This window comes from Balaenoptera acutorostrata, chromosome 12, assembly GCF_949987535.1.
Source record: "Balaenoptera acutorostrata chromosome 12, mBalAcu1.1, whole genome shotgun sequence".
Lineage (NCBI taxonomy): Eukaryota > Metazoa > Chordata > Mammalia > Artiodactyla > Balaenopteridae > Balaenoptera > Balaenoptera acutorostrata.
In genome coordinates this window covers 93,635,224-93,661,070 of record NC_080075.1, presented here as the reverse complement: position 1 = coordinate 93,661,070, position 25,847 = coordinate 93,635,224, and the positions used below count along the sequence as shown (strand labels likewise).

The 25,847-nt window shown below is 52.5% G+C and overlaps 1 protein-coding gene across 1 annotated transcript in view; it reads left to right on the top strand.

Annotated features, from left to right (window-relative positions):
* Window positions 1-8,230: 8,230 nt before the first annotated feature.
* The window catches only part of TPO (thyroid peroxidase), a 31,687-nt gene continuing 14,070 nt past the window's right edge, over window positions 8,231-25,847 (top strand). The window contains exons 1-7 of the mRNA XM_057558454.1: window positions 8,231-8,324; window positions 13,575-13,659; window positions 15,896-16,065; window positions 18,530-18,662; window positions 22,211-22,340; window positions 23,858-24,064; window positions 25,290-25,805. Of these exons, the coding sequence (XP_057414437.1) occupies window positions 8,231-8,324; window positions 13,575-13,659; window positions 15,896-16,065; window positions 18,530-18,662; window positions 22,211-22,340; window positions 23,858-24,064; window positions 25,290-25,805 (1,335 nt within the window). The remainder of the gene's footprint in view (window positions 8,325-13,574; window positions 13,660-15,895; window positions 16,066-18,529; window positions 18,663-22,210; window positions 22,341-23,857; window positions 24,065-25,289; window positions 25,806-25,847) is intronic.

Genomic DNA, 25,847 nt, shown 5'->3' with positions numbered 1-25,847 from the left:
GAGACAAGGTCAGCACTGACAGGGATGGAGGTCAGCAGTGACAGTGACCAGGGTCAGCAGTGACAGTGACAAAGGTCAGCACTGACAGGGACGGAGGTCAGTGCTGACAGGGACGGAGGTCAGCGGTGACAGTGACCAGGGTCAGCGGTGACCACGAGCAGGGTCAGTGGTGACAGTGAGCAGGGCCGGCAGCAGCCACGTGGAGGGCGAGCCGTGTCAGCACCAGGGGTCGGGGCTGGCCCTGCGGGGGTGAGGCAGGCGTGTGACCCTGCTTCCCCATGGTGGCCGTCCTTGCTGGGCCTGTGTGGAGGCCGAGCCCTCCCTGCTCCCCGAGGCAGAGCAGGTGCCCTGGCGCTCCCACGCCCGCCGCCCCGGGCTCTGGCCCCGGAGGAGGCTCCGGGAGGACCCCGAAGCAGCAGGTGTCCGGCGCTCCCTGTGCACTGGCCCATCCTGGAGGATGAGGGTGGAATGATCTAGGGCCTGTCCTCAGGGGCGGCGGGGGCAGGGACCCCAGCAGGACGACGGGGAGGGGCTTCCCTCGGGGAATTAGGTTCTGGGATGGTAAGAAGAGAGCTCGACAAAATAAATCTTAAAATTAATAAATGAGGGCTTCTCTGATACAGGAGCGTGAGAACAAGCGTTCCCGCCCACCCCTGGCCGGAGGTTCCTCCCCCGTGCTGTGACTTTGGGTCCCCGGCCCTCCTCGAGGCCAAGTTCAACCGCCTCTCCTAGACCCGCCCGGCCGGCTCCACCGAAGGCAGGACGGGACCCGGGGGTCAGCCTGTGGGGCTTGAGCACACACGTGGAGAGCCTTGGTCGCCACGTCACACGGGAGGACCTCTGGGAACACAGGACCAGCAATGGACTCAGACAGGCACGTACGTCCCAAAGCGTGCCGTCGGGCTGAGGGCCCCTTGGGGACGCTCAGACTTTGGGGAAGGGATTGCACCCAGGAAAGTGCCCACTGGACCCCGTGGTGGGTACGGGAGGGCTCCTAGGGTCTGTGCCATCCCAGAGGATGGGCTTCCCGTGACGCAGGGGATGGAGGTGGGCCCCGGGGCCGCGCCCTCGGACGGATCAAGGGCTCTGTTAATCTCTTCCCTTTAACCATGAGTTCATCTCGTGAGCTGTGTCTCACCCGTGTTTCGAGCGAGCAAATACAAACTAAGAGGCTTGATTCTCCTGTGGTAATGAGGGGAGAGACTGCCCCCTCCTCCTTTTTCGTTGGAAAACTTGGAATTGTAAGTTCTTTCTCCTTCTCTTTGAAATGTAGATAATTTCCTTTTAAAGCTAAATAAGCCTTCTTGCCAGCTTTACAGCCCAGGAACATCTTTCTCAAGGGCCTGGAAACATCTCTGATCTGTGAGGTCAAGGAATAAGCCTTGTCTCCCATCCTGGGAGGGAAGAGCCCAGCTTCAGAGGGCCTCAGAAAATAACTCTGTTTATTTAGTTCACTGCAGTAATCGTTACCAGCTGTACTGTCTCAACTACATTCACAAATGTGAGAAGACAAATGCTTTGTCCACCTGTGCTAGTAAAATTCACTTTTCCCTTATACACTGAAAATTTTGTGTGTATTTAGCACACAAAATATCAGGTATTTGCCATCACATTGAATAAAAGGGAACGCACATTTTTTATTTATTTATTTATTTATTTATTTATTTATTTATTTATTTATTTATGGCTGTGTTGGGTCTTCGTTTCTGTGCGAGGGCTTTCTCTAGTTGTGGCAAGTGGGGGCCCCTCTTCATCGCGGTGCGCGGGCCTCTCATTATCGCGGCCTCTCTTGTTGCGGAGCACAGGGTCCAGACGCGCAGGCTCAGTAGTTGTGGCTCACGGGCCTAGTTGCTTCGCGGCATGTGGGATCTTCCCAGACCAGGGCTCGAACCCGTGTCCCCTGCATTGGCAGGCAGATTCTCGGCCACTGCGCCACCAGGGAATTCCGGGAATGCACATTTTGACTCACTATTCTATTGCTCATTATTAAATAATCCATGGGTTAAATTGGCAGAGGTAAATAAAAATCACCCTTTAGCCCACCTCCAGCCCGCTGATGTGAGGAACCGTGGCCTTGTTATTCCACCACGAGAAACAGAAAAGAGGCAGATGCTCACCGTGTCAGGTGATGACGATCACTCAGAGAATCACGCTGACACAAACGCATCCTGACGAGGTGGGAGCTGCCACGTGGTCAGGCCAGGCTATGCGGTGTGGTGTCACTGGGGCCGGGAAGAGCCCCCCGGGGGCAGGATGAAGATGCCCCAGGAGCCGGGAAGAGGAGCTCAGAAAGGACGCGGCTGTGAGAGCGGCCCCGCCAGCAGGCCACGGTCGGGACACCTGCGTTGCTCTGGGTGAGACGGAAGGCAGCCGGAGGGTGTGGAGCCCAGGGCAGCAGACAGCCGCCCTGCTCGTGATCCTTTCATTCAGACCCAGCAGCGACTGGGTGTCTGACCGTTGGCGGGAACTTCCGCATCTCCGAGCCTCAGTTTCCTCATCTGAAAATAGAAACGATGGCAGGTGCCTCGTAAGGATGCTACAGGGGCTGCACACGGTCATACACGTGCAGCGTCACGTCCTTTATCCAAGTGCCTTACCTGGAAAACCAGTGCTTCCATGTTTGCTACAGCATGTTGTCTCTGTAAATTCTCTGAATTAGGTGATTATTATTGCTTACCAGGAAAGTTACCCCCTTTTGCCACAAGAAAACACAACCTGAAACGCGGGGCTTCTGGCTGGAGAGCCCTTTTCAGCCTGGGCACCGTGGACTTTAATTGCCATCCTTCATACAGCACTTGACCTTCTGTCCTTGTTAGCAAGCTTCTTACATTCAGAAACCTCATTTCGCAAAGTTATTAAAAATCGGTAGGGGGACTCCTGGGTTAAAGAAAACACACGCAGTTGTACCTGAAAACCAGAAATATTTGTGACTTGACTTTGCAAGTGTCTGAGAAGAAGAACCGCTCCATTATAATGTGTGAATTCGCCCAGCAGTCTAAGTGAAAATGTAAATTTACTTCACGTTTCAATGAAACTGATGATGTGTTCATTGTAGGTGTGAGATCGTTCAGGATTTTTATCGGCAAGAATCAAATACTCACACAGACTCTCTTCATGTCTTGGCAAGTCAGTCACTAATGACTAAACCTAAAGGAGAACTTCTAAAAAAATTCCTCTTATCTTTAACAAAAATATAAATAGAGAGACTGCTTTCTAATCATGTGTCCTTGTGGCAACAACTGCGAGAAACAGAAGTAAAATGGAAACCCCGCCTAAAGAGTCTCCCTTGTCCTACCCGTCCTCGGGCCTGGCGGTGACTCCGGCTGGTCCCCTGGGCCCTGCGCTGCGGGCGTCTCTCCTCGGCCTGGACAGGGCGTCCTCCTCCTCGTCCGAAAGGCGGGGAGCTTCGGTCCATGTGCCCCTGCATGCAGGAAGCGGGGCCGTGAGACCGCAGAGGCCTCCAGCATCTGGGCCCCGAGTCGGCCCAGCAAGGCCACCTCTGGGGACGACTCAGCACCGATGTCCCCAGAGGAGAAGACCCTGCACAGCCGTGCCCGTCGCCCGCTCCCTGTGCCCCATGCCCCCCGTCCCGCTGGCGCCCAGGAGCAGCCCGCACCTCCAGCGGGGGCTGGGGATCTGCCACCCGAGGGCACGGTGCCACCCCCGCCTCTAACCCGGCCGCCGGGCTCCACCCGGGGACTACGTCTCTGCAGTAACAGGGCTCCCAGCACTCGTCTCTCAGGGTAAATTCCAGATTCCTCCGGGGGGCCGGGGGCAGGGGCAGGGTTGGCGGGAGTGGGGAGCCCCAAGGCAAGCCTTTGCCCAGAGGCCCTGCTGAGCTGGCAACCCGGAGGACAAAGCACAGCGGGCAGGTGGGAGGGCCCTCGGGTGCTCGAATCACAGAGCCTGGCGTCGGGGCGAGGCCCCCAGCTGCCTCGGCCGAGTCTACACCTGTGGCCCCATCCGCTAAGTGGGCACTGGGTGCTTTTCCCAATCAGAGCCCTGGGCGTGGACCACTAGCCTCACCCAGCACGTAGACCACTGACGTCCCCAGGCTGGCTCTGCCCACGTGGCCTGGGGGCCAGAGTCCGGGAGGCTCGAGTGACCCGGGCAGGACCACGCCTGCACCGCACAGCAGGCCACCAGCACCGTGGGCGGGAGGGTCAACCTACCTACACACGGCGGGAGGCCACGCACTTCCCCGGCACAGGCCGCGTCCAAGAGTCACACGTGAGCTGGAAGCGGAAGGCACGGGGCCGGCGGACACACATTTCTTCACACGGAGCCCGTGTGGGCAGCCCGGCCACGCGTGGTCCCTGGATCCCGCTGCCTCTCGCACACTGCAGTGAGGGTGCATCTTCTCCTTGGCGGGTACGCACGTGAACAGCGGCTTTGGTGCTGGGAGCGAGAGGAGCGGGCTCCTGAAGGGGGACCCAGCGGGAGGGGGACCCGCTGCACCTCACTGCAGCCTGGATGGGCTGCATAATATCCCCCCAAAGTCCACATGCCAACACCCTGACCCCCAGAACCTCAGGATGTATGCGCAGATAGGGTCTTTAAAGAGGTAATTTGGGTAAAGTGAGCTCTTCAGAAGGGGCCCCAGCCCAGGAGGACAGATGTCCCTGTAGGAAGAGGAGGTCAGGACACAGACACACAGCGGAGGACGGTGAGGACACAGGGAAGATGCCGTCTCCAACCCGCGGGACTCGGCCCAGCGCCCTGGGGTCCAGGAAAGAGGTGAGGCCACGTCTCACTCTGGACACGGTGTTTTCAAAGGAGGCAGATCATGTGACCCCGTCTTCATTTGGAAGGTCGTGGACACAGAGGGAATATCCAGATGTATTTAGTTGTCACCTCCCCCCATTTCATATGTGTTAAGTGGACGACAAAGAAGCATCCACTTCTCCAGGTGTAGAGATGGAGAGTCACACACAGCACGGAGGGGACCCAGGTCCTGGGGAGACGGACGGTGGGCAACACAATTATTAATGTAGGACAAGTCCTTCAGAAGCTTCAGGACACACATCCTGGGGCTTTCATTTCTGTGTACGTGAACATGGGCAAATCATATGCACCGTGACTTGTAAAATACCTTTAGAAAGACGGTCACATCAACAAATTCCAACAGTCCTCGTGACCAACTGGGATGTGTGCGTATGAGGTGAGGGGCCGTCAGGTCTCACTACCTGAAGCTGGAGAATATTTTTTCAGAACATTGAAAAGGGCACATGCTCTGGACCCTTCAAAGGCCACTGGAAATGCAACGAATACCTCTCAAAAGTGCAACCCTGAGCTGGTTTTCCCAGACTGACCAAGCAGATAGGTTTCCTTGTGTAATTGTTACTTTAACAAAAGCCAACATGTTTTCTTTATTTCTTTTTAAAAAGGGCACAATTGCTTTTTAAAAATCTCCCAAAAGATTCCCTTTCCTAGATTGTCTTTAAGCAGTTAGTTAAATGATACAGGTATTTCAGAAGAGTCGTATAGTTTTTTGTTTGTAACTCATCAAATACCAGTGTTCTTAATGCACAATATAAAACAGAGGTCGTCAGAACATTTAATAAACCAGAAAAGCACATTACCGACTTGATACCCACTAACATTTCTATCATCCCTTGTAGTGATTTAAATTCACTAAAGAAAGAATAACGATGTGACCTTCTTATGCCTCTTTTCTGGAGGAAGAGGACCTCTGTTTGGGCCCCGCCACTTCGGGATGGGGCTGGGAGGGTGAACAGGAGTAAAAGCCTCAGAGCACCGGCAAGGGCGAAGGGTCAGGGTCCGGGATTCCATCTCAGTCTAATGCTTTTTGCTCAACCCTGTGCTATTCTGACCCCTCGTGTGAGGACGTGGGGTGGGGACCCCAGTGAGCTGGAACCTCTAGAAGGCTCAGTGGGACGTGAGTGCTTCGTCCCCACAGGGCACCACGCAAACTCCAGGCTCTGACGTGAGTCACGGAACATCTCGGGCCCCGTCGTGGAGGGTGACTTGGGCACGAGGACCCGCTGCTCCTGGGTGCAGCCAGCCGGCACAGATGCCCGTGGAAACAGGGCTACGCCAGGGGACCGGCGTCTGGGGCTGAGTGCGCAAGGCCACCCGTCTGAGCGTCTGCCCTGAGCCAGCCGAGGTCTCAAAGGAGCATCAGGTCTCCTGGGATCGTCCTCACGTCCAGGGCCCTAAACACAGGCCGACACCAGCTGGTGTCCCAGTAAAGAGACTCCTCTGGGTCCCTGTGTTCTCCCTGAACCATCCCGTGTGTCACATTCAGCTGCCTCATCTACGTTCACGACCCTCTTCGGGCAAATTCCACCCAGAGTTCCAAAAGTGTGTTTCCAAACGCGGCCAGCTGGCTGCCTGTGGACAGCCCCAGGGCCTCAAATCCAGTGTCCAAACCCGGACAGTTACCCCTGCTTCTCTCACCCGGTTCCCCTCCTCCCCTGGCTTCCCCAGGGTCAGAAGCGGGACCTCCACGGCTTCAGGCCAGCAACTCAGCCTGGCGGGGCCCTGGCTCTGCTCCCTCCCTGCTCCCAGGGAAGCAAGTCACCAAGTCCCTGCTTTGCTGTGAAGGGGCCTTGGAGTCTGGCCCTTCCTCTCACCGTCCCAGCCTGTTCCCACCATTTCAGGGAGAAATTACCATAACTGTTGACGATTCCCCACCTGCTTTTCTAACTCATTTACTGTGTTACTTTCAGACTGATCTTTCCTATGCTAATCATGACACTCTAATGCTTCAGATACGTCCTGATGTCCCAATGCCTTGCGTACGTGCTAGCGTCTAACCTCAGCTTTCCTGGAGGGAGCGTCCCCAAGCTTGAACAAGGCACGAAGAAGAGAGGGAAAGAGAGCAGGAAGAAGAGGAAGATGATTTTCATGCAGAAGAAACCCGGGACTCAGACGGGAGGTGGAGAGGTCCAGAAACCGCCCCCTCTCTACAAGCCAGGAGACGGGCTTCACCCGCCCTCAGAGACGGGATGCAGGGCGTCGGCAGGGCTCCCTGGAGCCGCTGCCTCTGAAGAGGAATGTGTTCTTTTTCATAAGGTGATCAACTCAGAGAAGCAAGAGAGAGGACAGTGCGAGGTTACGCGGGGCCCGTTTTACTTGGTTTCTTCTCTCCCGACACATACGCATTCTTTCCCTTTCCTCCTCATTCCAGGGCCAGAGGCTCAACCTCACATGGACCCAGGTGAGGCCACACCTGGCCAACACACAGCCTTCTGTGCAAACACAGACGTAAACGTCCAGCCAACCCAGGAACGGGAACCGGTCCAGCCCGGTGACGTGGGCAGGGAGTGGAGCCTGGAGCCTCTTTATAGGCGGGAGGCCAGGCCCCGGGCAGCCGGGCACGTCCTGGGTCACCTGTCCTGCACACCTACCTCCTGGCTGAGCGGAGGAGAGGGTCTGGCTGTGAAACTTTTTGGTTTTCCTTTTTCTGGGAGAAGTGCATCACTGAAACTTGTAAAGCAGTTCCAGGGAGGCTGTTATTCGGGCTCAGGGCACATCTGGGAGCCTGTCTGAGCAGGACCGCGGGGCTGGCGACTGTTAGGATTCCTGCGACCTCAGTGCAGAGAGCGCGGCCGGCAGGTGTGGCCAGGTCGGTTCACAGGTCAGCAGGCCCTGACACGTGCTCCACTCAGGATGCCCTGTCAGCACCACCCCGTTTAACAAAGTTCGTGGCCCAAAAATAGCAGCAGAACACCCGAGCCTAGGAAAAGAAAAATTGGGAAAACAGAAATGATTGATTTGGAGTTTTTGCTTTGTCTTAACAGCTCTGTGATTCTGAAATCAGTTTATAAGCAGGAAAAAGAATGTGGTAGGAAATCCCACATGCATTTAGAAATTTTATTTACCTCTTTTCTAAAGGCTAAATTCCTTGTATTATTCATTTTTTTTATTCTACAGAGATGTGTTATGGGAAATAGATTTGTTTTATTCCCTGTAATTATTCCCAGAAGTTTTACGGCATTAGGCGTCACCATGAATTGAAACAGGTTGTCACTGAGCTATTCTGGCGACCACAGCTGCCCAAGAGGGGGATCTGTTTTCAGATAGTTGGGCGGGTGAGGCCTGTCCACACCACAGCCATGTGGGTCAGAACCTCCCGGAGCTCGGACCCAAGCTTCTGAGAGCAGCCGCCTTGCAGGGACCAGTGCGTGCAGAGTCGTTGACAGGGGCTCTAACTGAGGAGTTGACCGCGCCCTTGACTGCCTGACGCTCTCAATTCCTCTTCAGGATGGGAGCTCGGGCCGTCCTGGGCACCACGCTTGCTGTGGCCTGTGCCGGAGCTGTCTTCTCTTTCCTCCTGAGACACAAGGACCTCTTTTGGGGTGAGTAGCAATAAATTACGGTCTTCTGAAATCATAAAGTTATTGCTCCCAGCGACCAGAACAGGAAGCATCGTGGGTTCTCCAGAATCAGGTAAGACCTCTTCAGTGTTTCTTCCACTTTCCAAGAAAAGAACAATAATTCTTGAGTTTAGAAGGATTAGAATACAATTCTTTCTGAAAAATAACTGATTTTCCTATGATTACACAATAGAAAATGTCCATTTTTACCTACTCATATATTTGAAAAACATTTCTTTGGGAGTAGTTGTTTGTTCCTGTACCACAAAATCATTTTTCATTGAATCACTTCTGTGCTGTATTTTCTGGAATCAGGGTGCTACAATGTCAAGTTCAGTTAAGAAAGGTATAGCTATGCTGTGGTTGAAATCATCAGATCTCAAACTCTGCTTCTGTTTTGAAATAAAAGGAAAAAAAGGTCCCAAGCACGGAGAAGGGATGTGACTGGGGCAGGGTGTCGGAGGGGGTTTCGAGGATGCTCTCTGATCACCAGCCTCTGCAACACGGGCCCCCCGGGCAGGCTCGCCCCTCTGGGCTCTTCAGGGCTGGACATTCTGCTCCCCTGGCCTCTCCCCCGAGCCCCGGCCCCTTGATCGCCCTCCAGGCCTGAGGAGCGGCCTGAGTCCACGCAGCCACGTCCACCCCAGGGTGTCTCCTGCTGAGAGCCACCGAGTCTCCAGTTTCACTGAACACGGGGGCCTCGGGGCCACGCGAACAGTTGCACCAAAGTCCTTTGCAGACCCATACGCTCCTTAAGAAAACGGCCTGGCCGTCGAGGCCATGAGGAGGCCGGGGTCAGGCTCTGTCCCCACCCACTACTGACTGGGCCACTTTCCTGTCTGTAAAATGGAGAAAACTGGAAGATTCTCCACCACAGTTCTGTTTGTGAGTATCAGTGAGATGCTCCGTCTAAAGTACTGAGTGCATCGTGCCTGGATAGTACGAACTAGAAAAAAACAAAAACCAATTTCATCTTAAATGTCCTCAAGCAATGTGGTCCCCCTCCTCCCAGCCCGGTAAACCCATCACAGGATGGGTGCAGCAAATGCTTTGTGAATTGGTCATTGCATTTCATATTTACTACAGTCCTAGTTCTACAAAACCATAGTGACAAAGTTGTCATGAGTAAGAGCCATTCAACAGAATATAAATATATCTGCACACTAGAGTTTTTAGTTTTAGAAATCATATATTTTTTAAAAATTGGGAAAGGTGTATCTACAGCTTTGCTAGAGCAATTTTTTATTGTTTCCCCATCTCTAAGAGGTTTTATTTTTCCTCAAACTTTCAGTATATATATAAATAATGCACAATAGAGCATCTGATAAAAATGCTGCAATTTGGAGCCTAATGTATTGGTCATTAGAATACTTTGAAGCTGGCTAATTACTTGTTTACCTTGTAAATTAATTATTTAGAAAATATCCTTAGTCGTACAGTGTTTCACTTTTACAGCCTTTAATACAAGGATTTTTTTTTTCCCAGTTGACAAGCCAGTGGTCATTTTAAACAAAATAATTGCGCACTGGTTAACTTTCTTTTTTATTTATTTATTTATTCATTTATAATTGAAGAAGAGCTGATTTACAATATCGTGTTAGCTTCAGGTACAGCAAAGTGATTTAGTTATACATACACACTTTTTCAGATTCTTTCCCCTTACAGTTTATTACAAAATATTGAGTATAGTTCCCTGTGTTATATACAGTAGGTCTTTGTTGGTTATCTATTTTGTATATAGAAGTGTCGAACTTTCTTTGAAACATAACTTTTATCAGTCACATTTCTCCGTAGCCAAAATTTCAATGACGATCCCACCAGACTTTTTGTCTGAGTCTGGGTTTATATTACTTGTGTTCACAGACTTTGTGACACGACCTGTCGGATTGCTCCCTCTCGCCTGTTCAGAACCAGCTGGGGGCACTGGGCATGAGGACAGGTCCGGGCTGGACCGCAGACGTCCATCTCCACCTGCCAGTGGGAAGCCCCTCGGGGTGGCGTGCCTTCTCCGTGGTCTGCTCCTGCCCGTGGGGTCCAGTCACCCGTTCACAGCTTAGAAAGTAGAGGCCCCAAGGGCCTCAGAGATGGCGGAGCTGTGGCCTTGTTCACCCTCACCTCCCAGATCTGCGCGTGGAAACAACACACACATTTGAATCTGGCTGATAAACACTCAGGAACAACTATCCTTAGGTCTCACATCCGTTTGTGAACTCTAGGCACGTTTGCACAGCAGGAGTTTAAGTCCTCTCTCAAAAACTCCCAATAGAGCGTGTATCGTGGAAACCACGTGAGTTCATCACCACACGGATTGGGGTTCGTTTCTCGTGTTTGTGCAAAGTCAAGATTGAAGTGCAATCATCTGTGTGGCAAATGTTCCAACACGTCACAGCTGTTACAAGAGAATCAGACGCAAATGAACAAGAGGCAGCAGAGGCGTTGCTGCAGATGGGGGATTTGGGAACCCGGCCTGATGAGTGAATCTGTTTAACAAGGAAAGTTGGCAGACTTATTCCAGTTCATTGGGTTTCAGCAAACAGGTATCATTGAAGTCAGGACTAAACACAGAGCTCAGAGCAAAGCCACGTCCTCGGAGTTAGTCGAGGGTACAGCTCAGAGAGGAAGAGTCCAGCACTCTTGCCTTGTTTTTTTAGTAATCACTCTTTGGAAATAAGTGACTTCCTTCTTTCTGGCCTGTAGTGTTTTCTTGCATAACGGCTTCCTGAATTCTAGCTCTTTCCATATGAGATGACCATGTACGGAGGGGACCTTCTCCCCCTCGGGTGGTACCCACCTTCAGAAGGCTGATGTCTCCAGATCAGACGAATCAGGAAACTCCCTCGAATTTAGTCTTCGGATCTGAAAAGAAGAGGTTAGGCTCCAGATCTCCCAGTCTGTGATCCTACGACCGGATGCTGTGTCTCTGGACGCCACCCCGTGCCCCACGGCTGCTCACCTGCAGCTGAAGGAGGTGATGAAGAGCCAGGAGGGGAGACGAGGCTGGGGCGCCACACGGTGAGGAGGAAACGAAACGGGTCACATCCGCCCGCGGCCGGCAGAGACGGGAGGCCGTTCAAGACGAGAACTACACTTTTATGGGGAATTTTCAGCACAAAAATACATTTCTTATGCAATATCTGAAGAGATAATAATCTGCAAGCCTGTAACACTATCTTTAGGAACTCGGTGAAATATTTCATAGTAAAGAAAAATACTGGAGAATAAGTCAAATATGATCGATGACGCTTAAATGACAATGTTAATACCGTCAAGAAAAGGAAGGATCTCTCTAGCAACTGTTAATTCCAAAGATAGTGGTGACAGATAAACATTTTTCTTTTTACTGAATCCGTTCGTTCTCAAATAACTGCCAAGTGCCCGCGAAGAGCCAGCAGTTGATCTCATTGCAGGAGACCTAAGAGGCAGGGGGGTCAGTGCATTCGGCCAACGCAGGGCCAGGCTGACCTCAGAAACAAAAATGTGGACGGAGGGTTTGGACGGGAACGAAAGGAAATACATGAAGGTCACAAGGGCCTTAAACCCCGAGCTTTCGTGGGGCTCCCAGTCCTGAGAGCTGAGTGAAATCCCCTCCAGCCCCAGGGCAGGGGTCCCTGAAAAGGCTGGCCTCTCCTGCGGGTTCTGCAGCCCCACGCTGGGGGCGCCTCTGGGGTCCCCCTGACTCCCCCGCTCTGCCCCCTTCCTGTGCCGCCCGCCCGCCGTGTGCTTCAGACCCCACGGCAGGAACCCATGGCCGTGGCGGCCTGGACCCGGCCGAGCTGAGGCCGCTTCCGCCCCATGTGCCCTCCACCAGCCCGGGGCTGGAGGAGCAGAGGGGGCAGAGAGAAAGGACCAGAGGGAGTCACGGTGTGGAACGTGCGCTGATGGCTGGGGAAGGACACTGAGGGGCTGGAGGCGAAACCCCACCATCCTTCAAGATGCCTTTGTGGGTCCACCTGGGGCGAGACCCCACGCTGGGCTCCTGGGTGCAGGATGTACTCTGACAAGGTCTCCGCCTCCCAGGAACCTGCCGTCTGAATCCCCCAAACTTTTCTTACAGTTTCGAGTCCCTTTACTTCTTCTTGCAACAAAATCTTCCGTTAAATTTTAGGACAAAAGCTATCCGGTAACTTAATCCTCCTAAATTTGCTCAGGAATTTAATATATTTTCTGGAATACGCTATGCCCACGTAATTCTAAAGATATGGAAATTTACCATTTTAAAAATAGCTTTCTTTCTATTTAGATGTGTAACGTTCAAGAACATTCTGATATTCTATTTATTCTTAGAAATGAATGCATTTCCTTTGATGAAGTATTGATTATGCAAAAGGTAATTTAGTAACAGAAGTTACTTGTGTGCATTATTGGAAGGAGTCGCCTACTTTATAATATTCACTTGGAACCTCACATTTTAACCCCAAGACAGAATCTTAAATTATTGTCTCAGTACACTTGGGCTGTGATCACAGAACCATGGACTGCGGGACTTATAAACAATAGACCGTTGCTTCTCACAGTCTGGAGGCCGGAAGTCCCAGATCAAGGCTCCAGCACCTTCAGATTCTGGTGAGGACCCTCCTCCTGGTTCACTGATGGGGTCTTCTCACTGTGCCCTCGCCTGGAGGAAGGGGCGGGAGCTCGTGGGTCCCTTATACGAGGGCAGGTACCCCACGATGGGGGCTCCATCCTCACGACCTCGTCACCTCCCAAAGCCCCTCCTCCTGACGCTGTTCCATTGAGTGCTAGGATGTCAACATACGAATTCTGGAGAAACGCAAACATTCATACCACGGAACTTGTTAAACATGCCAAGCACTAAAAACTAAAATAAAACATAAGGGTCTTTTCACTGCAAACTGCTGGTGTATTGGAGTCATTTATCTTCTCTTAAATGCACAAGTTAAAATAGGCAACTATTATTATAAACTTTCTATACCACTGGTTTAGGTAACTAAAACGCTCAGAAAACAAGCGATTCAGAACCCCTGGAGGTGGCTGGGGCAAGCGAGAAGTAGGAACGGCCGGGCCGCCCGCGTAAGGGTGGTGCTGGGTCCCTCCCCACCCCATCCCCAGGGTCTCCGCCAGCGAGGAACCAACACGCACTTACGATGGGGAAACAGACCCAGGACCCCACGGAGGAGGGTCCCAGACGTCGCGTGGTTGTCACTACATCCAGCTGCACGTGGCGGGGAGTTTGCGAACTTTGCGTTTGACGGTGTGCTGCTTCGTTCGTAGGAGAGACGGAGGAGTGTCGAGTCAGGGGCATCGTGGAGGCGAGCAAGCTGCTGGTGGACCAGGCCGTCTACTCCACGATGAGAAGGTACCGTCCCGGGAGTGGGAAGGAGGAGCGCCGGCTCCCGGGGCTTAGCGGATTTGCCCATCGTCTTCTTCACAGTTTCCTCCACCTTACAGATTAGGGGCTGAGACTCACGCGAGCTTATTCTCGTTTCTGGGGTCACACGCAAACAACCGAGAGGACCCGTATTCGAATTCCCTCTCTAGCAAAACAGAGCAAAGGGCAGTGATGCAGCCAGGGTTCAATATATCCTGCTTCAAAAGACAGATGAGGGAACCTGGTTCCTGCAGAATTGGCCTCAGACCCAGGGGGCAGGAGGGGTCCAGACACACGGCCGCAGCGTCCGGGCTCTGTGACACAGCTGTAACCTTACCTAGGAATTAAATCTGCCCCCCATTCCTTTTAAATCATTAAGAAACACCTTCATTTTAGATATAAAAGTGACATCAGTATTAAGAATATTATAGTCTCACGTTAGATGTTTGTAAAGCAAACACGACAAACACACAAGAATCTAAAAAGCAGGCTTTATCTTCACAAGTGTGTTATTTTGCTGGAAGCTGACTAATAATTATTTAAGGTCTCAAGATACAAAATATCACAAGGCAGAGGTCGGTTTATTTCAAATTTCTATTATTCCCACCAGAAAAAGTCCCTATTGTCCACATTGGCTGCAAGTAAGTTTTGCTTATTTTATAAAAACTTGAACCAAAGGGGAAAGAAAGAAGAAATCTTCTCTTGAAGTCTGACTTTATTAGTGTGTCCCCGACTGTGATATCAACACTATCCACGAAAAAGGGGAAGAGCTGCTGACACCCCCGTGGAGAGAAGGCACTGAGCCTCCTTGGACCCCCCTGCAGCGGAAGGCTGCACCGTCCTCTCCTGAGGTGACCTGCTTTCTCCCGAGGGGCAACTGACCGCTTGCAAAGTCTGTGGCCTGGGGGCTTCATTTCAAACGTAAATGTTGAAACAAAGGCTACTCGCTGACTGTGCTGAACAGCGGATTTTAGTAACAGCAGAAGAAAAACACTAGAAACCTGGAAATTAGGCTATCCCCACTGAGACCTGAGCAAACAGGGAGGTGAGTTCCAGGCCGGCACAGGCCCTCCTGCTGCCCTGGGGCTCCGGCCGCGGCCTGGGGAAGGGCCCGGGGGCTGGTGGGCGGTGGCCCAGGAAGATCCTGTCTGTTTTCTAAGACACCAGCTCTCCTGAGAAGGGGCCCCGGCTGCCTCTCTCCAGACGGCTCTCCGAGGCTGTCTACACAGCGAACAGCCTTGGCAGACAGAGCTTTGTTCACTGTCCAAAGCGCGGTTAAGGACTCCTTCCAGTAAAGGCCAGGCTTCCTGTCCTCCTAGAAAGACCCAGCTTCCTCTGCAGGACCAGAGCCCACGGCCGCTGCCGCCGTAACAGATCACCACAAACTCAGTGGCTACAACAACGTAATTTATTATCTTACCGTCCTACGGGTTAAAGTCCAACACGTATCTCACGGGGCCAAAACCTGCTCGGCTGTGCCGTGAGCCGCCTGACTGGCACGGACACAGCCGGTCGCAGCCTCAGCACATCTGGTCTGGGACCGGGACAGGCTGCTGGCTCTCAGAGCCTCATCCAACAGCTGGAACCCTCACGTCTAACCGGGTTGTTTTTTCAAGTTACATAATCAATTTATTTATCCACAGTGATATTCTCAGTGAAACATTAATTAGCACTTAAAATCTCCTTAAATAACACTAAAAATCAGTATTTCACAACAAGCCAGAAAAACTATCAACATAAAAAGTGAGACGACCTTATCTCAACAAAAATTTTAAGTATATTACAAAGTGACCAAGAAGAATATGAATCAGCGGCAAACATACACAGATGGGCCACTGTCAGAAAGTGTTCTGAAACCAACTTAGTTTAGTTTTCATGGCAACGCATGGTAGATGTACAGGCAATGTTAGCAAACCCATTTACTAACTGGACTTTGATGAGAAGGTTGATCTCACGCAGCCGTTATGAGGATCAAATGAGTTGGCTATGCAAGTTTGTAAAAGACAAACGTTGGTCATTCTCTTCGCCTTTCAACACTGGCAGATTGTCTACACTTGGGTCCCATCCCTTCACTAAATCCTGCGGTCCTTGTGGACGGGGTCCTTGAATCCCCACCTGCCTGTCGCCTGGCAGGTACTAAGTAAAGGTGCGTGTGATTGATTAGTAAGTAATTACCAAACACCATAAAAGAATAATTGACTTTACATCTCCTCTTTGTGCCCAGAAACCTCCACAAAAGAGAAATCATTTCTCCGTCACAGCTTCTGTCTTTTTCCAAACTCCCTGAGCCCGCCAGCCGCGCTGCGTCCCGGGCGGCGGACGTCATGGAGATGTCGGTGCAGGAGGCGATGAGGAGGGCTCACCTACGCTCTGCACCGCCTGGGCCGCCCACAGGTGAGCACCCGGGGGAGGGGGGCAGGTCAGGGCGGGGGGGGGGGTCCCCGCAGGGTGCGATGCCCACTCGTTCACAGGACAAATGAGCGGTTCTTTAAGAGGCTCAGTAGTTTGGTTTTGTTAGTCTGGGAAATCACTGCTTCTCTGCTGTTCAGATCGGGTTTGGAGAACCAGCTCAATAATCTAAGCGCCCCGCTCTGTGGTATGAAATGATTGAGGGGTACTTCCGAGGCCCCGACCGACCTGGTTAAAACCTGGGGGACACTCACTTCTGTGGGACGCAGCGTGTTCCAGGGAGACGAGGACAGAGGCCCCGCTTCTCCTGAGAAAACTGCCTCAGGGTCCTGCTCAGGCCTCTGGGAGCCAGCGTGCTCTTCCCTGAGATGGGACAGTCACCCTGGTCGTCCTCTCGGGTGGCCACAGGCACACCAGCAAACACGAGGGGCGAGCTGCATCCCATCAAAGGCTCCGTTGACGCTAAGATACTGAGTGAAAGTGATTTCGATCACAGGCATAATTCTAAGTCCAAAACTTATGGAGACTTTTTTCAATGTGGTGTCATGAGCTACTTGGTCTCTGAGTTTTCCTCCCAATTAGCTGTCGATTAGTTTAATGCTGATTTACTTTGCTTTTAGAATAAGACAGACGCAGCTAAATCGGGATTAACCTGAATTCTCAGATACTAAACTTAGAAGTTAAGTTTAATCAACTTTATAGCAACCAAAGATCCATTTGAAATGTTTTTACTGAAGCAGCTGAAAACTGTCTCTAAGGACTGTTGGTCCGCAATCCTGTCTCCGTGCAGCCGGGACTCCGGTCGCGGTGACTGCAGTCAGAGGTCCTGCCGGCCTCGGCTTCACGGTGTAGAGTCGCAGGGCCATTGCCCAGGTCTGCGGGTGTATTCAGCTGATGGGTTTGGGCCAGGCTGTGGTGCAGAATTGAAGAACCCCGTAGTCTAGGATGTTTTCTATTATTTCCACTATCAGCATAGCCAATCTAGAAATTTCAGAATTAGTAAAATGAAAGGATCCAAATGTTTCCCCATCAGTTCGTCACCAAACAGTGTCTACAATCAAATGTTGGCACTCCTCCCCTAGGGATGTTTCCTGACACTGGTTGTGTATGAACATAGCTATGATCGTGGTTCTTTTTTTAAAAAATAAATTTATTCTTTTATTTATTTTTGGCTGTGTTGGGTCTTCGTTGCTGCACATGGGCTTTCTCTAGTTGCAGCGAGCGGGGGCTACTCTTTGTTGTGGTGCGCGGGCTTCTCATTGTGGTGGCTTCTCTTGTTGTGGAGCACAGGGTCTAGGCGCACGGGCTTCAGTAGTTGTGGCATGCAGGCTCAGTAGTTGTGGCATGCAGGCTCAGTAGTTGTGGCACGCAGGCTCGGCTCTAGAGTGCAGGCTCAGTAGTTGTGGTGCACGGGCTCAGTTGCTCCGTGGCATGTGGGATCTTCCCGGACCAGGGATCGAACCCGTGTCCCCTGCATTGGCAGGCGGATTCTTAACCACTGCGTCACCAGGGAAGCCCCACTGTGGTTCTTCTCATGGACTTTGTCTGTTATACTCTCGTATGTGCTTGAGCGTTTCCTGGTACAAAACCTCTGTACACACCTTGTTAAGGAATGTGTATTTCTCTATCGATTAAATAAAAATTGTAGTCTAAGGTTCATTTAACTGTCCACATACAGTCATTCCATAGAGGTTGTTCAGTGAACATTAATTAAGCTAGTTTTGTTTCTCTCTAGTTTGAAAATGGGATGCGTGTCTTCCAGTGTTTTTCTATCTTGATTTCATCAGGATCTGGCCAGTTTTATGGCATTATCCTTGAAGATTTATACAAACCATCTTGGGGAGTAACCAGTGATTCCTTCTACCAACAGCCAAGAAAGTGGTCCTCGCTTTGATTTGTCAAATAAACAGCAACAAAATTGGCAAAAAATAAGAGACTGTTTCCTGGGGCCCTAACCTAGAAAGATTTATGAGAAGGAACCAAACATCAACATGAGGGAAAAAAGAAGGGTTTTGTAGATGGACACACGGATACCGTTAGGAAACTTGACTGAGGTAGGGTTTGCGGGGAGGACAGAGGCCAGGTATTTGCCGTCTTCTGAGGTCAGGGCGTGGGCCCCCAACCTCAGCCGAGCAGCATGGCAAACACTGGAGATTCCACAGGCGAGGCTGCAGATGCCTCTGGGAAGTGCTTACCTCCGGGGTCAGAGCTCTCAGAATTGCTTTTCTGAAAGATCGCAAAGCAAAAATAAATTTTAAACCCCACATTCCTAGCAATGAGGACACTCAAGGGGGTTAAATGAGAGAGGATTGATTTCAAGGGGAAGGAAGGGCTTCCTGCAAAGAATGAGGAGGGTTCTGTGTGAATCCCAGTCACGTTAGAACGTTTACCCGGTCGGGTAGGTTTGTTATTACAACAGAGGGCTGAAGCTTTGGTGCTTGTTCTTTAGATGTTTTATCAGAAGACCTACTGAAAACGATTGCACACCTGTCCGGATGCCAGCCCTACATGCTTCCCCCCAGGTGTCCAAACACCTGCCTGGCAAACAAGTTCAGGCTCATCACGGGCGCCTGCAACAACAGGTAATTCCGCAGCGCCCTCGCTCTCACCTGTAGGTTGTACTTGAACGTGACAGGTGCCACCAGGGCAGAATCTCCATAGACTGTCTGAGGTTTCATTAAAGACAGTGTACAATACTGACTCCATTATATTAAGAACTGGTCAAGCCTCTTCCTTACGCCCGTGTGTCCAATACTTCTGTGTGTATCTTTAATAAGACACAGATTTTAAAGGTCTTCGGCTCCCTGGCAGCCAGGTACCACTTTCACCAGCGATGCTAATCATAATCCTTCCCACGTGTCCCTGAGGTCACCCCAACTTTCTTCCATTTCTTTTTCTGTGTACTTGCTGTCCACTCTCAGCCACCGACTCAGGCCGTCTCATACTCTGATCGCTCTTTCCAGAAGGTCAGTCCATTCAGGCAACCCCCAAACATTCCAGGAGACCCCAACCACCTCTGGGCCCCCAGCACCCCCAGAGCCCCATGTGCCGTGTTCCGCGGAAACTGTACTTGCAGGTGGATGTGGGGTCATGGACGGCAGGACCAGGGTCAGGGGTGTCCTCTGCCCACGGCCCCCCTCCCGGCTCCGCTCTCAGCCCCACCGCCGAGGAGGGGGCAGCCAATGCCCCCTGCTGATGGGCTCTGGGGGATGCACCTTCCAGGGAACTGTGGGTGGAGGCCGAGTCCCTTTCTTCCCTTCCATGATGACGATTGAATCTCGTGTCACAGTATTTACAGCAACTAGATCCAAAGGACCAGCAGGGACTTCATACTTTTTTTTCTGCCCCAAGCATAATATACCTGCTCAGAAAACTCCAGTGATACCACCTTGAAGCCTCGCTAACTGTTTTATAAATGAGACACAAGGGCCGCTGAGTATCGGCCCCAAGGTGGCCGATCCTCTCTGCAGGCTCAGACTTGCTAGTTCAAAACCTGCCCACACCAAACTCAAACGTTCACACATCCACTTGTTATAAAAATAGCCCCCAGAGCAGATTTTCAGCTGCCTGGTGTCTGAGAGAGAAGAGCTGGTGTTTCAAACCAATCCCAGTAACGCGGAGCCGCGGGGGGGCAAGACACCTGTCCCCCTCGTGAAACTCTCCTCCAGAGACGCGTCACCTGCTTGCTGTCAGCTTTGCGACCATTTCCAATGCGCTCGTCAATCCAGATCTACTAAAGGAACCACGTGCTGGTGAAAGCTGACCCCCTGGGGCCGCCGCGGGTCTTCTGCTCCAGGCTGGCAGCGTCCGAGAGCGATGCCGGAAGCCTGGAGGGGGCCCGCCTGGTGGCTGCGAGGCCCCCACGTGGTACCCCTGGGTCCTGCCCAGCAGGCTGGGCTCTGACCCGACCAGAGGGTGAGACGGTCACAGAAACCGTGTGATGTCCCGGGAGCTGCTGAAACAGGACAGTCAATCAGCAAAAAGCACAAACAAACAAAAAAAACAAAACCAATCCCCTGAGCAGTTAAATTAACATTCTCGTTATTCTTAATTGAGTGAAAGAGCCGCACTTTATGGAATTTCAATAAAGACAAGCCAACCGTAACAGACCAGAACGCTGCATTAAAGCTGACTGACTGCAGCTGATTAAATGCACTACTGTCCCATACGGTTTTGCAAATTAAGCCACTCTGGTTGTGCTGGAGACCAACGGAGTATTACAACTAGAATTACCCCCATTTCCTGTCCCTTCAGACATGCAGAAGTAACCGTCATCACCCACTGCTACTCATCACTCCTGAGTGGCCCCGGACGCAGCGGCAGGGCTGGGAGGAGCCTCAGAAGCAAGAAAGTCCCTCTTCTCCAGCGTCAGGAGCCCTGGGGCGTCCCTGCCTTAACTGTGGGCTCTTGCCTCAAACAAGAGCTTAGCAAGTTCTCAGCAGCCCATGGTTCCTTTACTTCTGGGCAGAGCATCCAAACCAGTCCCATTTATAGAAGAACGATGGGTGGACGTTATGTCTCAAATGGTGTAATAATTTAGTGTCAAAACAAACCAACTAATTCTTCAATATTTATATTTACAAATACTTTAAAAATTTTAAAAATCCTTTAGCTTGCCACGATTCTTGTAGACTTCACTCCCTAAATGTTCTGAGTGTCCACACATCAGATGCAGGAAAGAATATTAGAAAGCCTAGATCCCAATCTTTTCCAAATCAAATGCTTTTGCTACGTGACCTCAAAGAGCCCAGCAAAGTTGTCTCCTGTCCACCTGCAAACTCCAGCCTCACTCCTTTCTTTTTGGAAGATTCTGCAGCCACCAAACACCCCCATGGCTATTATTGCCATAGGGATGTGCTGATAAAGGCCGAGGGACCTTGGATACCACAACAATTTTGTACCCAAATAATCCATTTTTAAAAAACAGAACAAATTTTTCTCTAACAGAAAATTCCCCTTTTTTTCTTTTGTCTTTGAACTAACATTTCCATTCTAATTTGTCTGATGGTTTCTTCCTAAATGTAGGATATTTTGTGGTTAAAGTATTTTATTTTCTCCTTTTACATAGTCCTTTACTTTTATGTATGCTCTCTAGGCATTTTATTCTTGTATTTTCTAAATGTTACATAGTCACGTATTTATTTTATACATTTACATATGTGATCACATACGTATATATTGACTATTCATATGTGATTTGCACAAGGACTAGTTACCAATCATTTGTCTCTCATTTCCTCATTGCTGGAAACATTTCTGGGACACACTGATTCTTATTGATACCGGTCCCTTTGACTTAGAGGCACCTGCATGACTCAAAAGTCATGCTCGAAAGTAGTCTGTAAAATCAAAATATCATTAGACACAACTTTGCCTCAGCATGCACTTTATATTTTTGTCAAAATATATTTTGACTAATAGAATGAAACTGCAGATCAGTCTGTTTATGGAAAACATTCCCATTTACCTTAATTGGCTGAGTCCATGCTCTCTGTCAAATCCGTGAACCAAGTGAGACTTGTTGATACTTTCTCTCAGAAAAAGCTTGACTTATTTCTGATTCAAACAAATGTATTTACACAACCATCTCACTTCTGAATTTAGGACATTTCAGCAAGTTCCAAAGATTCCACTTTCTAGCAGAAACTTTGTCCTAAAGGTAAATACAGGCGATAGGAAAGGGCATCCTGCCCAGGTGGTGGTAGGAGCTTTGACGGGAGCACGTTCAGCACGGCGGGGTTTCGGGTGTGACTCTGTCTGGAGCCCCAGGGAGGTGCCCACGGCGGGCTCCCGAGTGAGACGCAGCCTTCAGAGGAAACGCAGGGAAACTGGGCAGCGAAGGTGGGAGACACATGGACGGACAGGGCGCCCCAGGTTCAGGTGCTGAGGGGGGAAGGGCACGTGCATGCGGGCTTTGGGAGTCAGCTCCCTCGAGACCACCTGCGCCCTTACAGCCCGGGAAGCGTCTCAGCACCACGGGGGCGTGTGGTCCCCACTGGACAGAGGGCTTCACCCCCTACAGTCGCCCCAGGGGCGCCGGCTCCACCGTGTCCCTGGGGACAGTTCACTGCATCGGCCCTGCTGCTTCGTCCCTCCTCGACTCAAACACGGAGCCCCGCTGTCTCCACAGAGACCACCCTAGGCGAGGAGCCGCCAACACAGCCCTGGCCAGGTGGCTGCCCCCCGCCTATGAGGACGGCATCAGCGAACCCAGAGGCTGGAACCCACGCCTCCGGTACAACGGGTTCCCCCTGCCCCCGGTGAGTGCCGCTGAACGGGGCTGGAGCCGGTTTCCCGGAACGGAGCAAACCTCCCCTCACCTTGGAGGGAGCCAGGCTTTGGGGAGATCTCGCTCAACAGGGCAGGCCCCTGCGCGGGCGCCTATATGATGGGCCTCCCGGCCCCTGTGGGGTGGAGAAGGGCTCCTCACCTTATAGCTCGGGAACTTGGCTCTGACAGATCAGCGCCACTCAGCCAGTGAGCGGAACAACACAGAGTTAAGCTTCATCCAGCTTTCGACTCTTTACAAATAGGTACAAGACTAGACACGTTCAAAGACACTTACAATTGATTAATTCACTCATTTAAGTGGCAACGATGGTAACTGCTACATACCCCCAGAGGCAAGTCATTTGCCAAACAAACTCATACCTGATCTACTGATCACTTGGGTCCAAAAATGGATCATTTGTCCCCAATTCGACTGCTCGCTTCAGTGAATAAACCAGCGGGTAGCCACTCACATTCCTCGGCTTATCCCCCCTCCCCAAGCCAGCAAGGCTGCGTCTCTCTGCGCCTCTTCTCTGAAGTTACATCTCCCCTGAGTCAAGGAAGGTCTCAGAGTCTAAGGACCCACATGGTTAGATCAGACCCCCTTGGGAATCCAGGCTCGCCCTCATCTCGAGGTCCTTAAAGTAACCACATCTGCCGAGTCTCCTTTGCCATGCGATGTATTCACAGGCTCCAGGGATGGGGGAATGGACATCTTCAGGGGCCATTACCCTGCCTACCCGTCCACCCTCTGACCCCAGAAGTCATATCCATTCCACACGCAAACTGCATCTACCCCATCCCAAGGCCCCCCAGAGTCTCAGCCCACTACAGCATCAACTCAAAATCCCAAACCTGATCTAAATCTCGCCATTCTCAGACCCCCAAATCTCATCCTCTGAATAATCTGAGTCAGGGATGGGGAAGCTCTGGGTGTGACCCCTCCTGGGGCAAAACTCCCCTCCTTTGGGGCCTATGAAACCAGAAAGCAAGCCTGCCCCCAAAATGCAGTGGTGGGACGGGCACGGGATAACAGCTGTAGACGTCCTGGTTCAGAAACAAAAAAATGGAAAGGAGAAAAGAAGTCACTGATCCCAAACAATTCTGACTCAGGCCAGGCAAACGCCACCGGGCCTCAAGGCCTGGGAACAACCCTCCGGGCTCAGGGCTCTGCCCCTGGGCCCCAGGCCCTGCCCTCTAGGTCGAGCACTAAATGGTACTAATCACTAGATGACTCAGTTTAATCCCCACGACAGTCCCGAGAGGTCAGCATTTTTATGTTTATTTACAAGTGAGGAAACTACGACTCAGCCCTAAATCACCACCCGTGCACGTCGGGGAGGAGAGCCGGGGGGCCTCCAGGGACCCCATCCTGCCCCAGGAGTGCCAGCGTCCTGTGAACGGGCGCGGAGCCCTGAGCCCCCGGGGTTAACCCCACCCCAGGGGTCTGCTTCCCCCGGCCCTGCAGGACGGCCTCCCGCACGTGACGGCTGCTCTGTCCGCCCAGGTCCGGGAGGTGAGCAGGCAGGTCATCCACGTTTCCAACGAGGCTGTGACGGAGGACGGCCAGTACTCTGACCTCCTGATGGCGTGGGGACAGTACATTGACCACGACATGGCCTTCACGCCACAGAGCGCCAGCCTCGCTGCCTTCGGGGGCGGGGCCGACTGCCAGCAGACCTGTGAGAACCGAAGCCCGTGTTTTCCCATACAGGTAGAATTTTCAAACTTCCTCATTTTTACTATGAAACTAACAGGTGCCGTCTTCAAAACTCAGACACAAGTCACTTTTGGTCCTGTCTCCAGGGGGTAACAGCTGTTATGAATTTCCTGTTTCCTGCCAGAAGTTACCTGCACATATCTGTGTAGAAGATTACATGTGTGTGTGCGCTTATACCTTACATTTTTTGTGTCCTACTATGCGCACGTCCTGAACCCGGTACGGGTCACTTAGCGATAGTTCTTACACTTCTCTCCGGCTCATTAAACGGACAGAGGCTGGGTTGCCATGACCCTCCCTACCCCACTGTGTTCACATTATGACTGACTTAACCAAACCTCCTTACTCACGAGCACCGGAGTTGTCTCCAGTTTGGCTGCTGTTGTTACGCCGTCACAAATAGCGAAGCAGAGGACACGCTCTGACCTGAATCTTGGCCACACATGCATGCCTAACAGACAAACCACTGGGGATACAAGCGCTAGATTCAGGGCAGGCGCTGGGGACGTTTGACAGAGATTGTAGAACTGCTGTCTGTTAATATTGTTCTGGTTTTCCCTCCGACCTGCAAGGGAAGAGGTATACAGGTAGGGTTTTTAATTACTCCTCCTGAGAAAATATCTCCACGGCTGGCAAGGGGCATTTTCTACCTAGGAGAAAAGATTGCTTGGGGCTGGGGTCCTCACCCACGTTGATTCCAGAAACCTTGGCTGAGCAGCGAGCGATCGCGCAGGTGGCACCCTGAGCTAGGAAGGCGGGACGGGGAGGAGGAGCTGCCTGGTGGGAAGCTGACGTCAGTGATTTAATACCAGGGTGCTTTGGGTGAGCCCCGGCCCTGGATGAGTGGGCTTGTGGAGTGTGCGTGTGTGCGTGCGTGCATGTGTGTCTACGGCGCGGTAGGTAGACAGGTAGACTATAAACCCCTGGCATCCGCAGAGGCGGCCCCCCAGGCAAGGCAGAACACACCAGAAGGAAGACCTGGGGGGGCGGGGAAGTGGGCGCCGCCGCACGGCCGCATCAGTCAGAGCAAAGGGAATTCCGACCAGTCTAATCGCCCAGACCCTGGGAGGAGGAGGGCTGCCCGCAGAAGAGCGGACGGGGCCCCCGGGGCGCTGGCAGAGGGAGGCCGGTGCTGGAGGGAGGTGGGCGGCCCGGAGCGCCTAGCGTCTCGGAGGAGGGGGCCCAGGGCCCGGGCTGACCCGCCGTGCCCTTCCCGCAGCTCCAGGCCAACGCGTCGCCGGCCGCGGGCACCGCCTGTCTGCCCTTTTACCGCTCGTCACCCACCTGCGGCTCCGGGCCCCAAGGCGCCTTCTTCGGCAACGTGTCCCGGGCGAACCCGCGCCAGCAGATGAACGGGCTGACCTCGTTCCTGGACGCGTCCACCGTGTACGGCAGCTCCCCGGCCTCGGAGCTGCGGCTGCGGAACTGGACCAGCGCCGAGGGGCTGCTGCGCGTCAACGCGCGCTTCCGGGACGCCGGCCGCGCCTTCCTGCCCTTCGCGCCGCCGCCCGCGCCCCCGGCCTGCGCGGCCCGGCCCGGCGCCCCCGGGGCCCGCGCGCCCTGCTTCCTGGCGGGGGACGGCCGCGCCAGCGAGGTCCCCGCCCTGGCGGCCCTGCACACGCTGTGGCTGCGCGAGCACAACCGCCTGGCCGCCGCGCTCAAGGCCCTCAACGCGCACTGGAGCGCGGACACCGCCTACCAGGAGGCGCGCAAGGTGGTGGGCGCCCTGCACCAGGTGCGCGCAGGGGCCTCGGGGCGCCCCGCGGGGTGGGTGCAG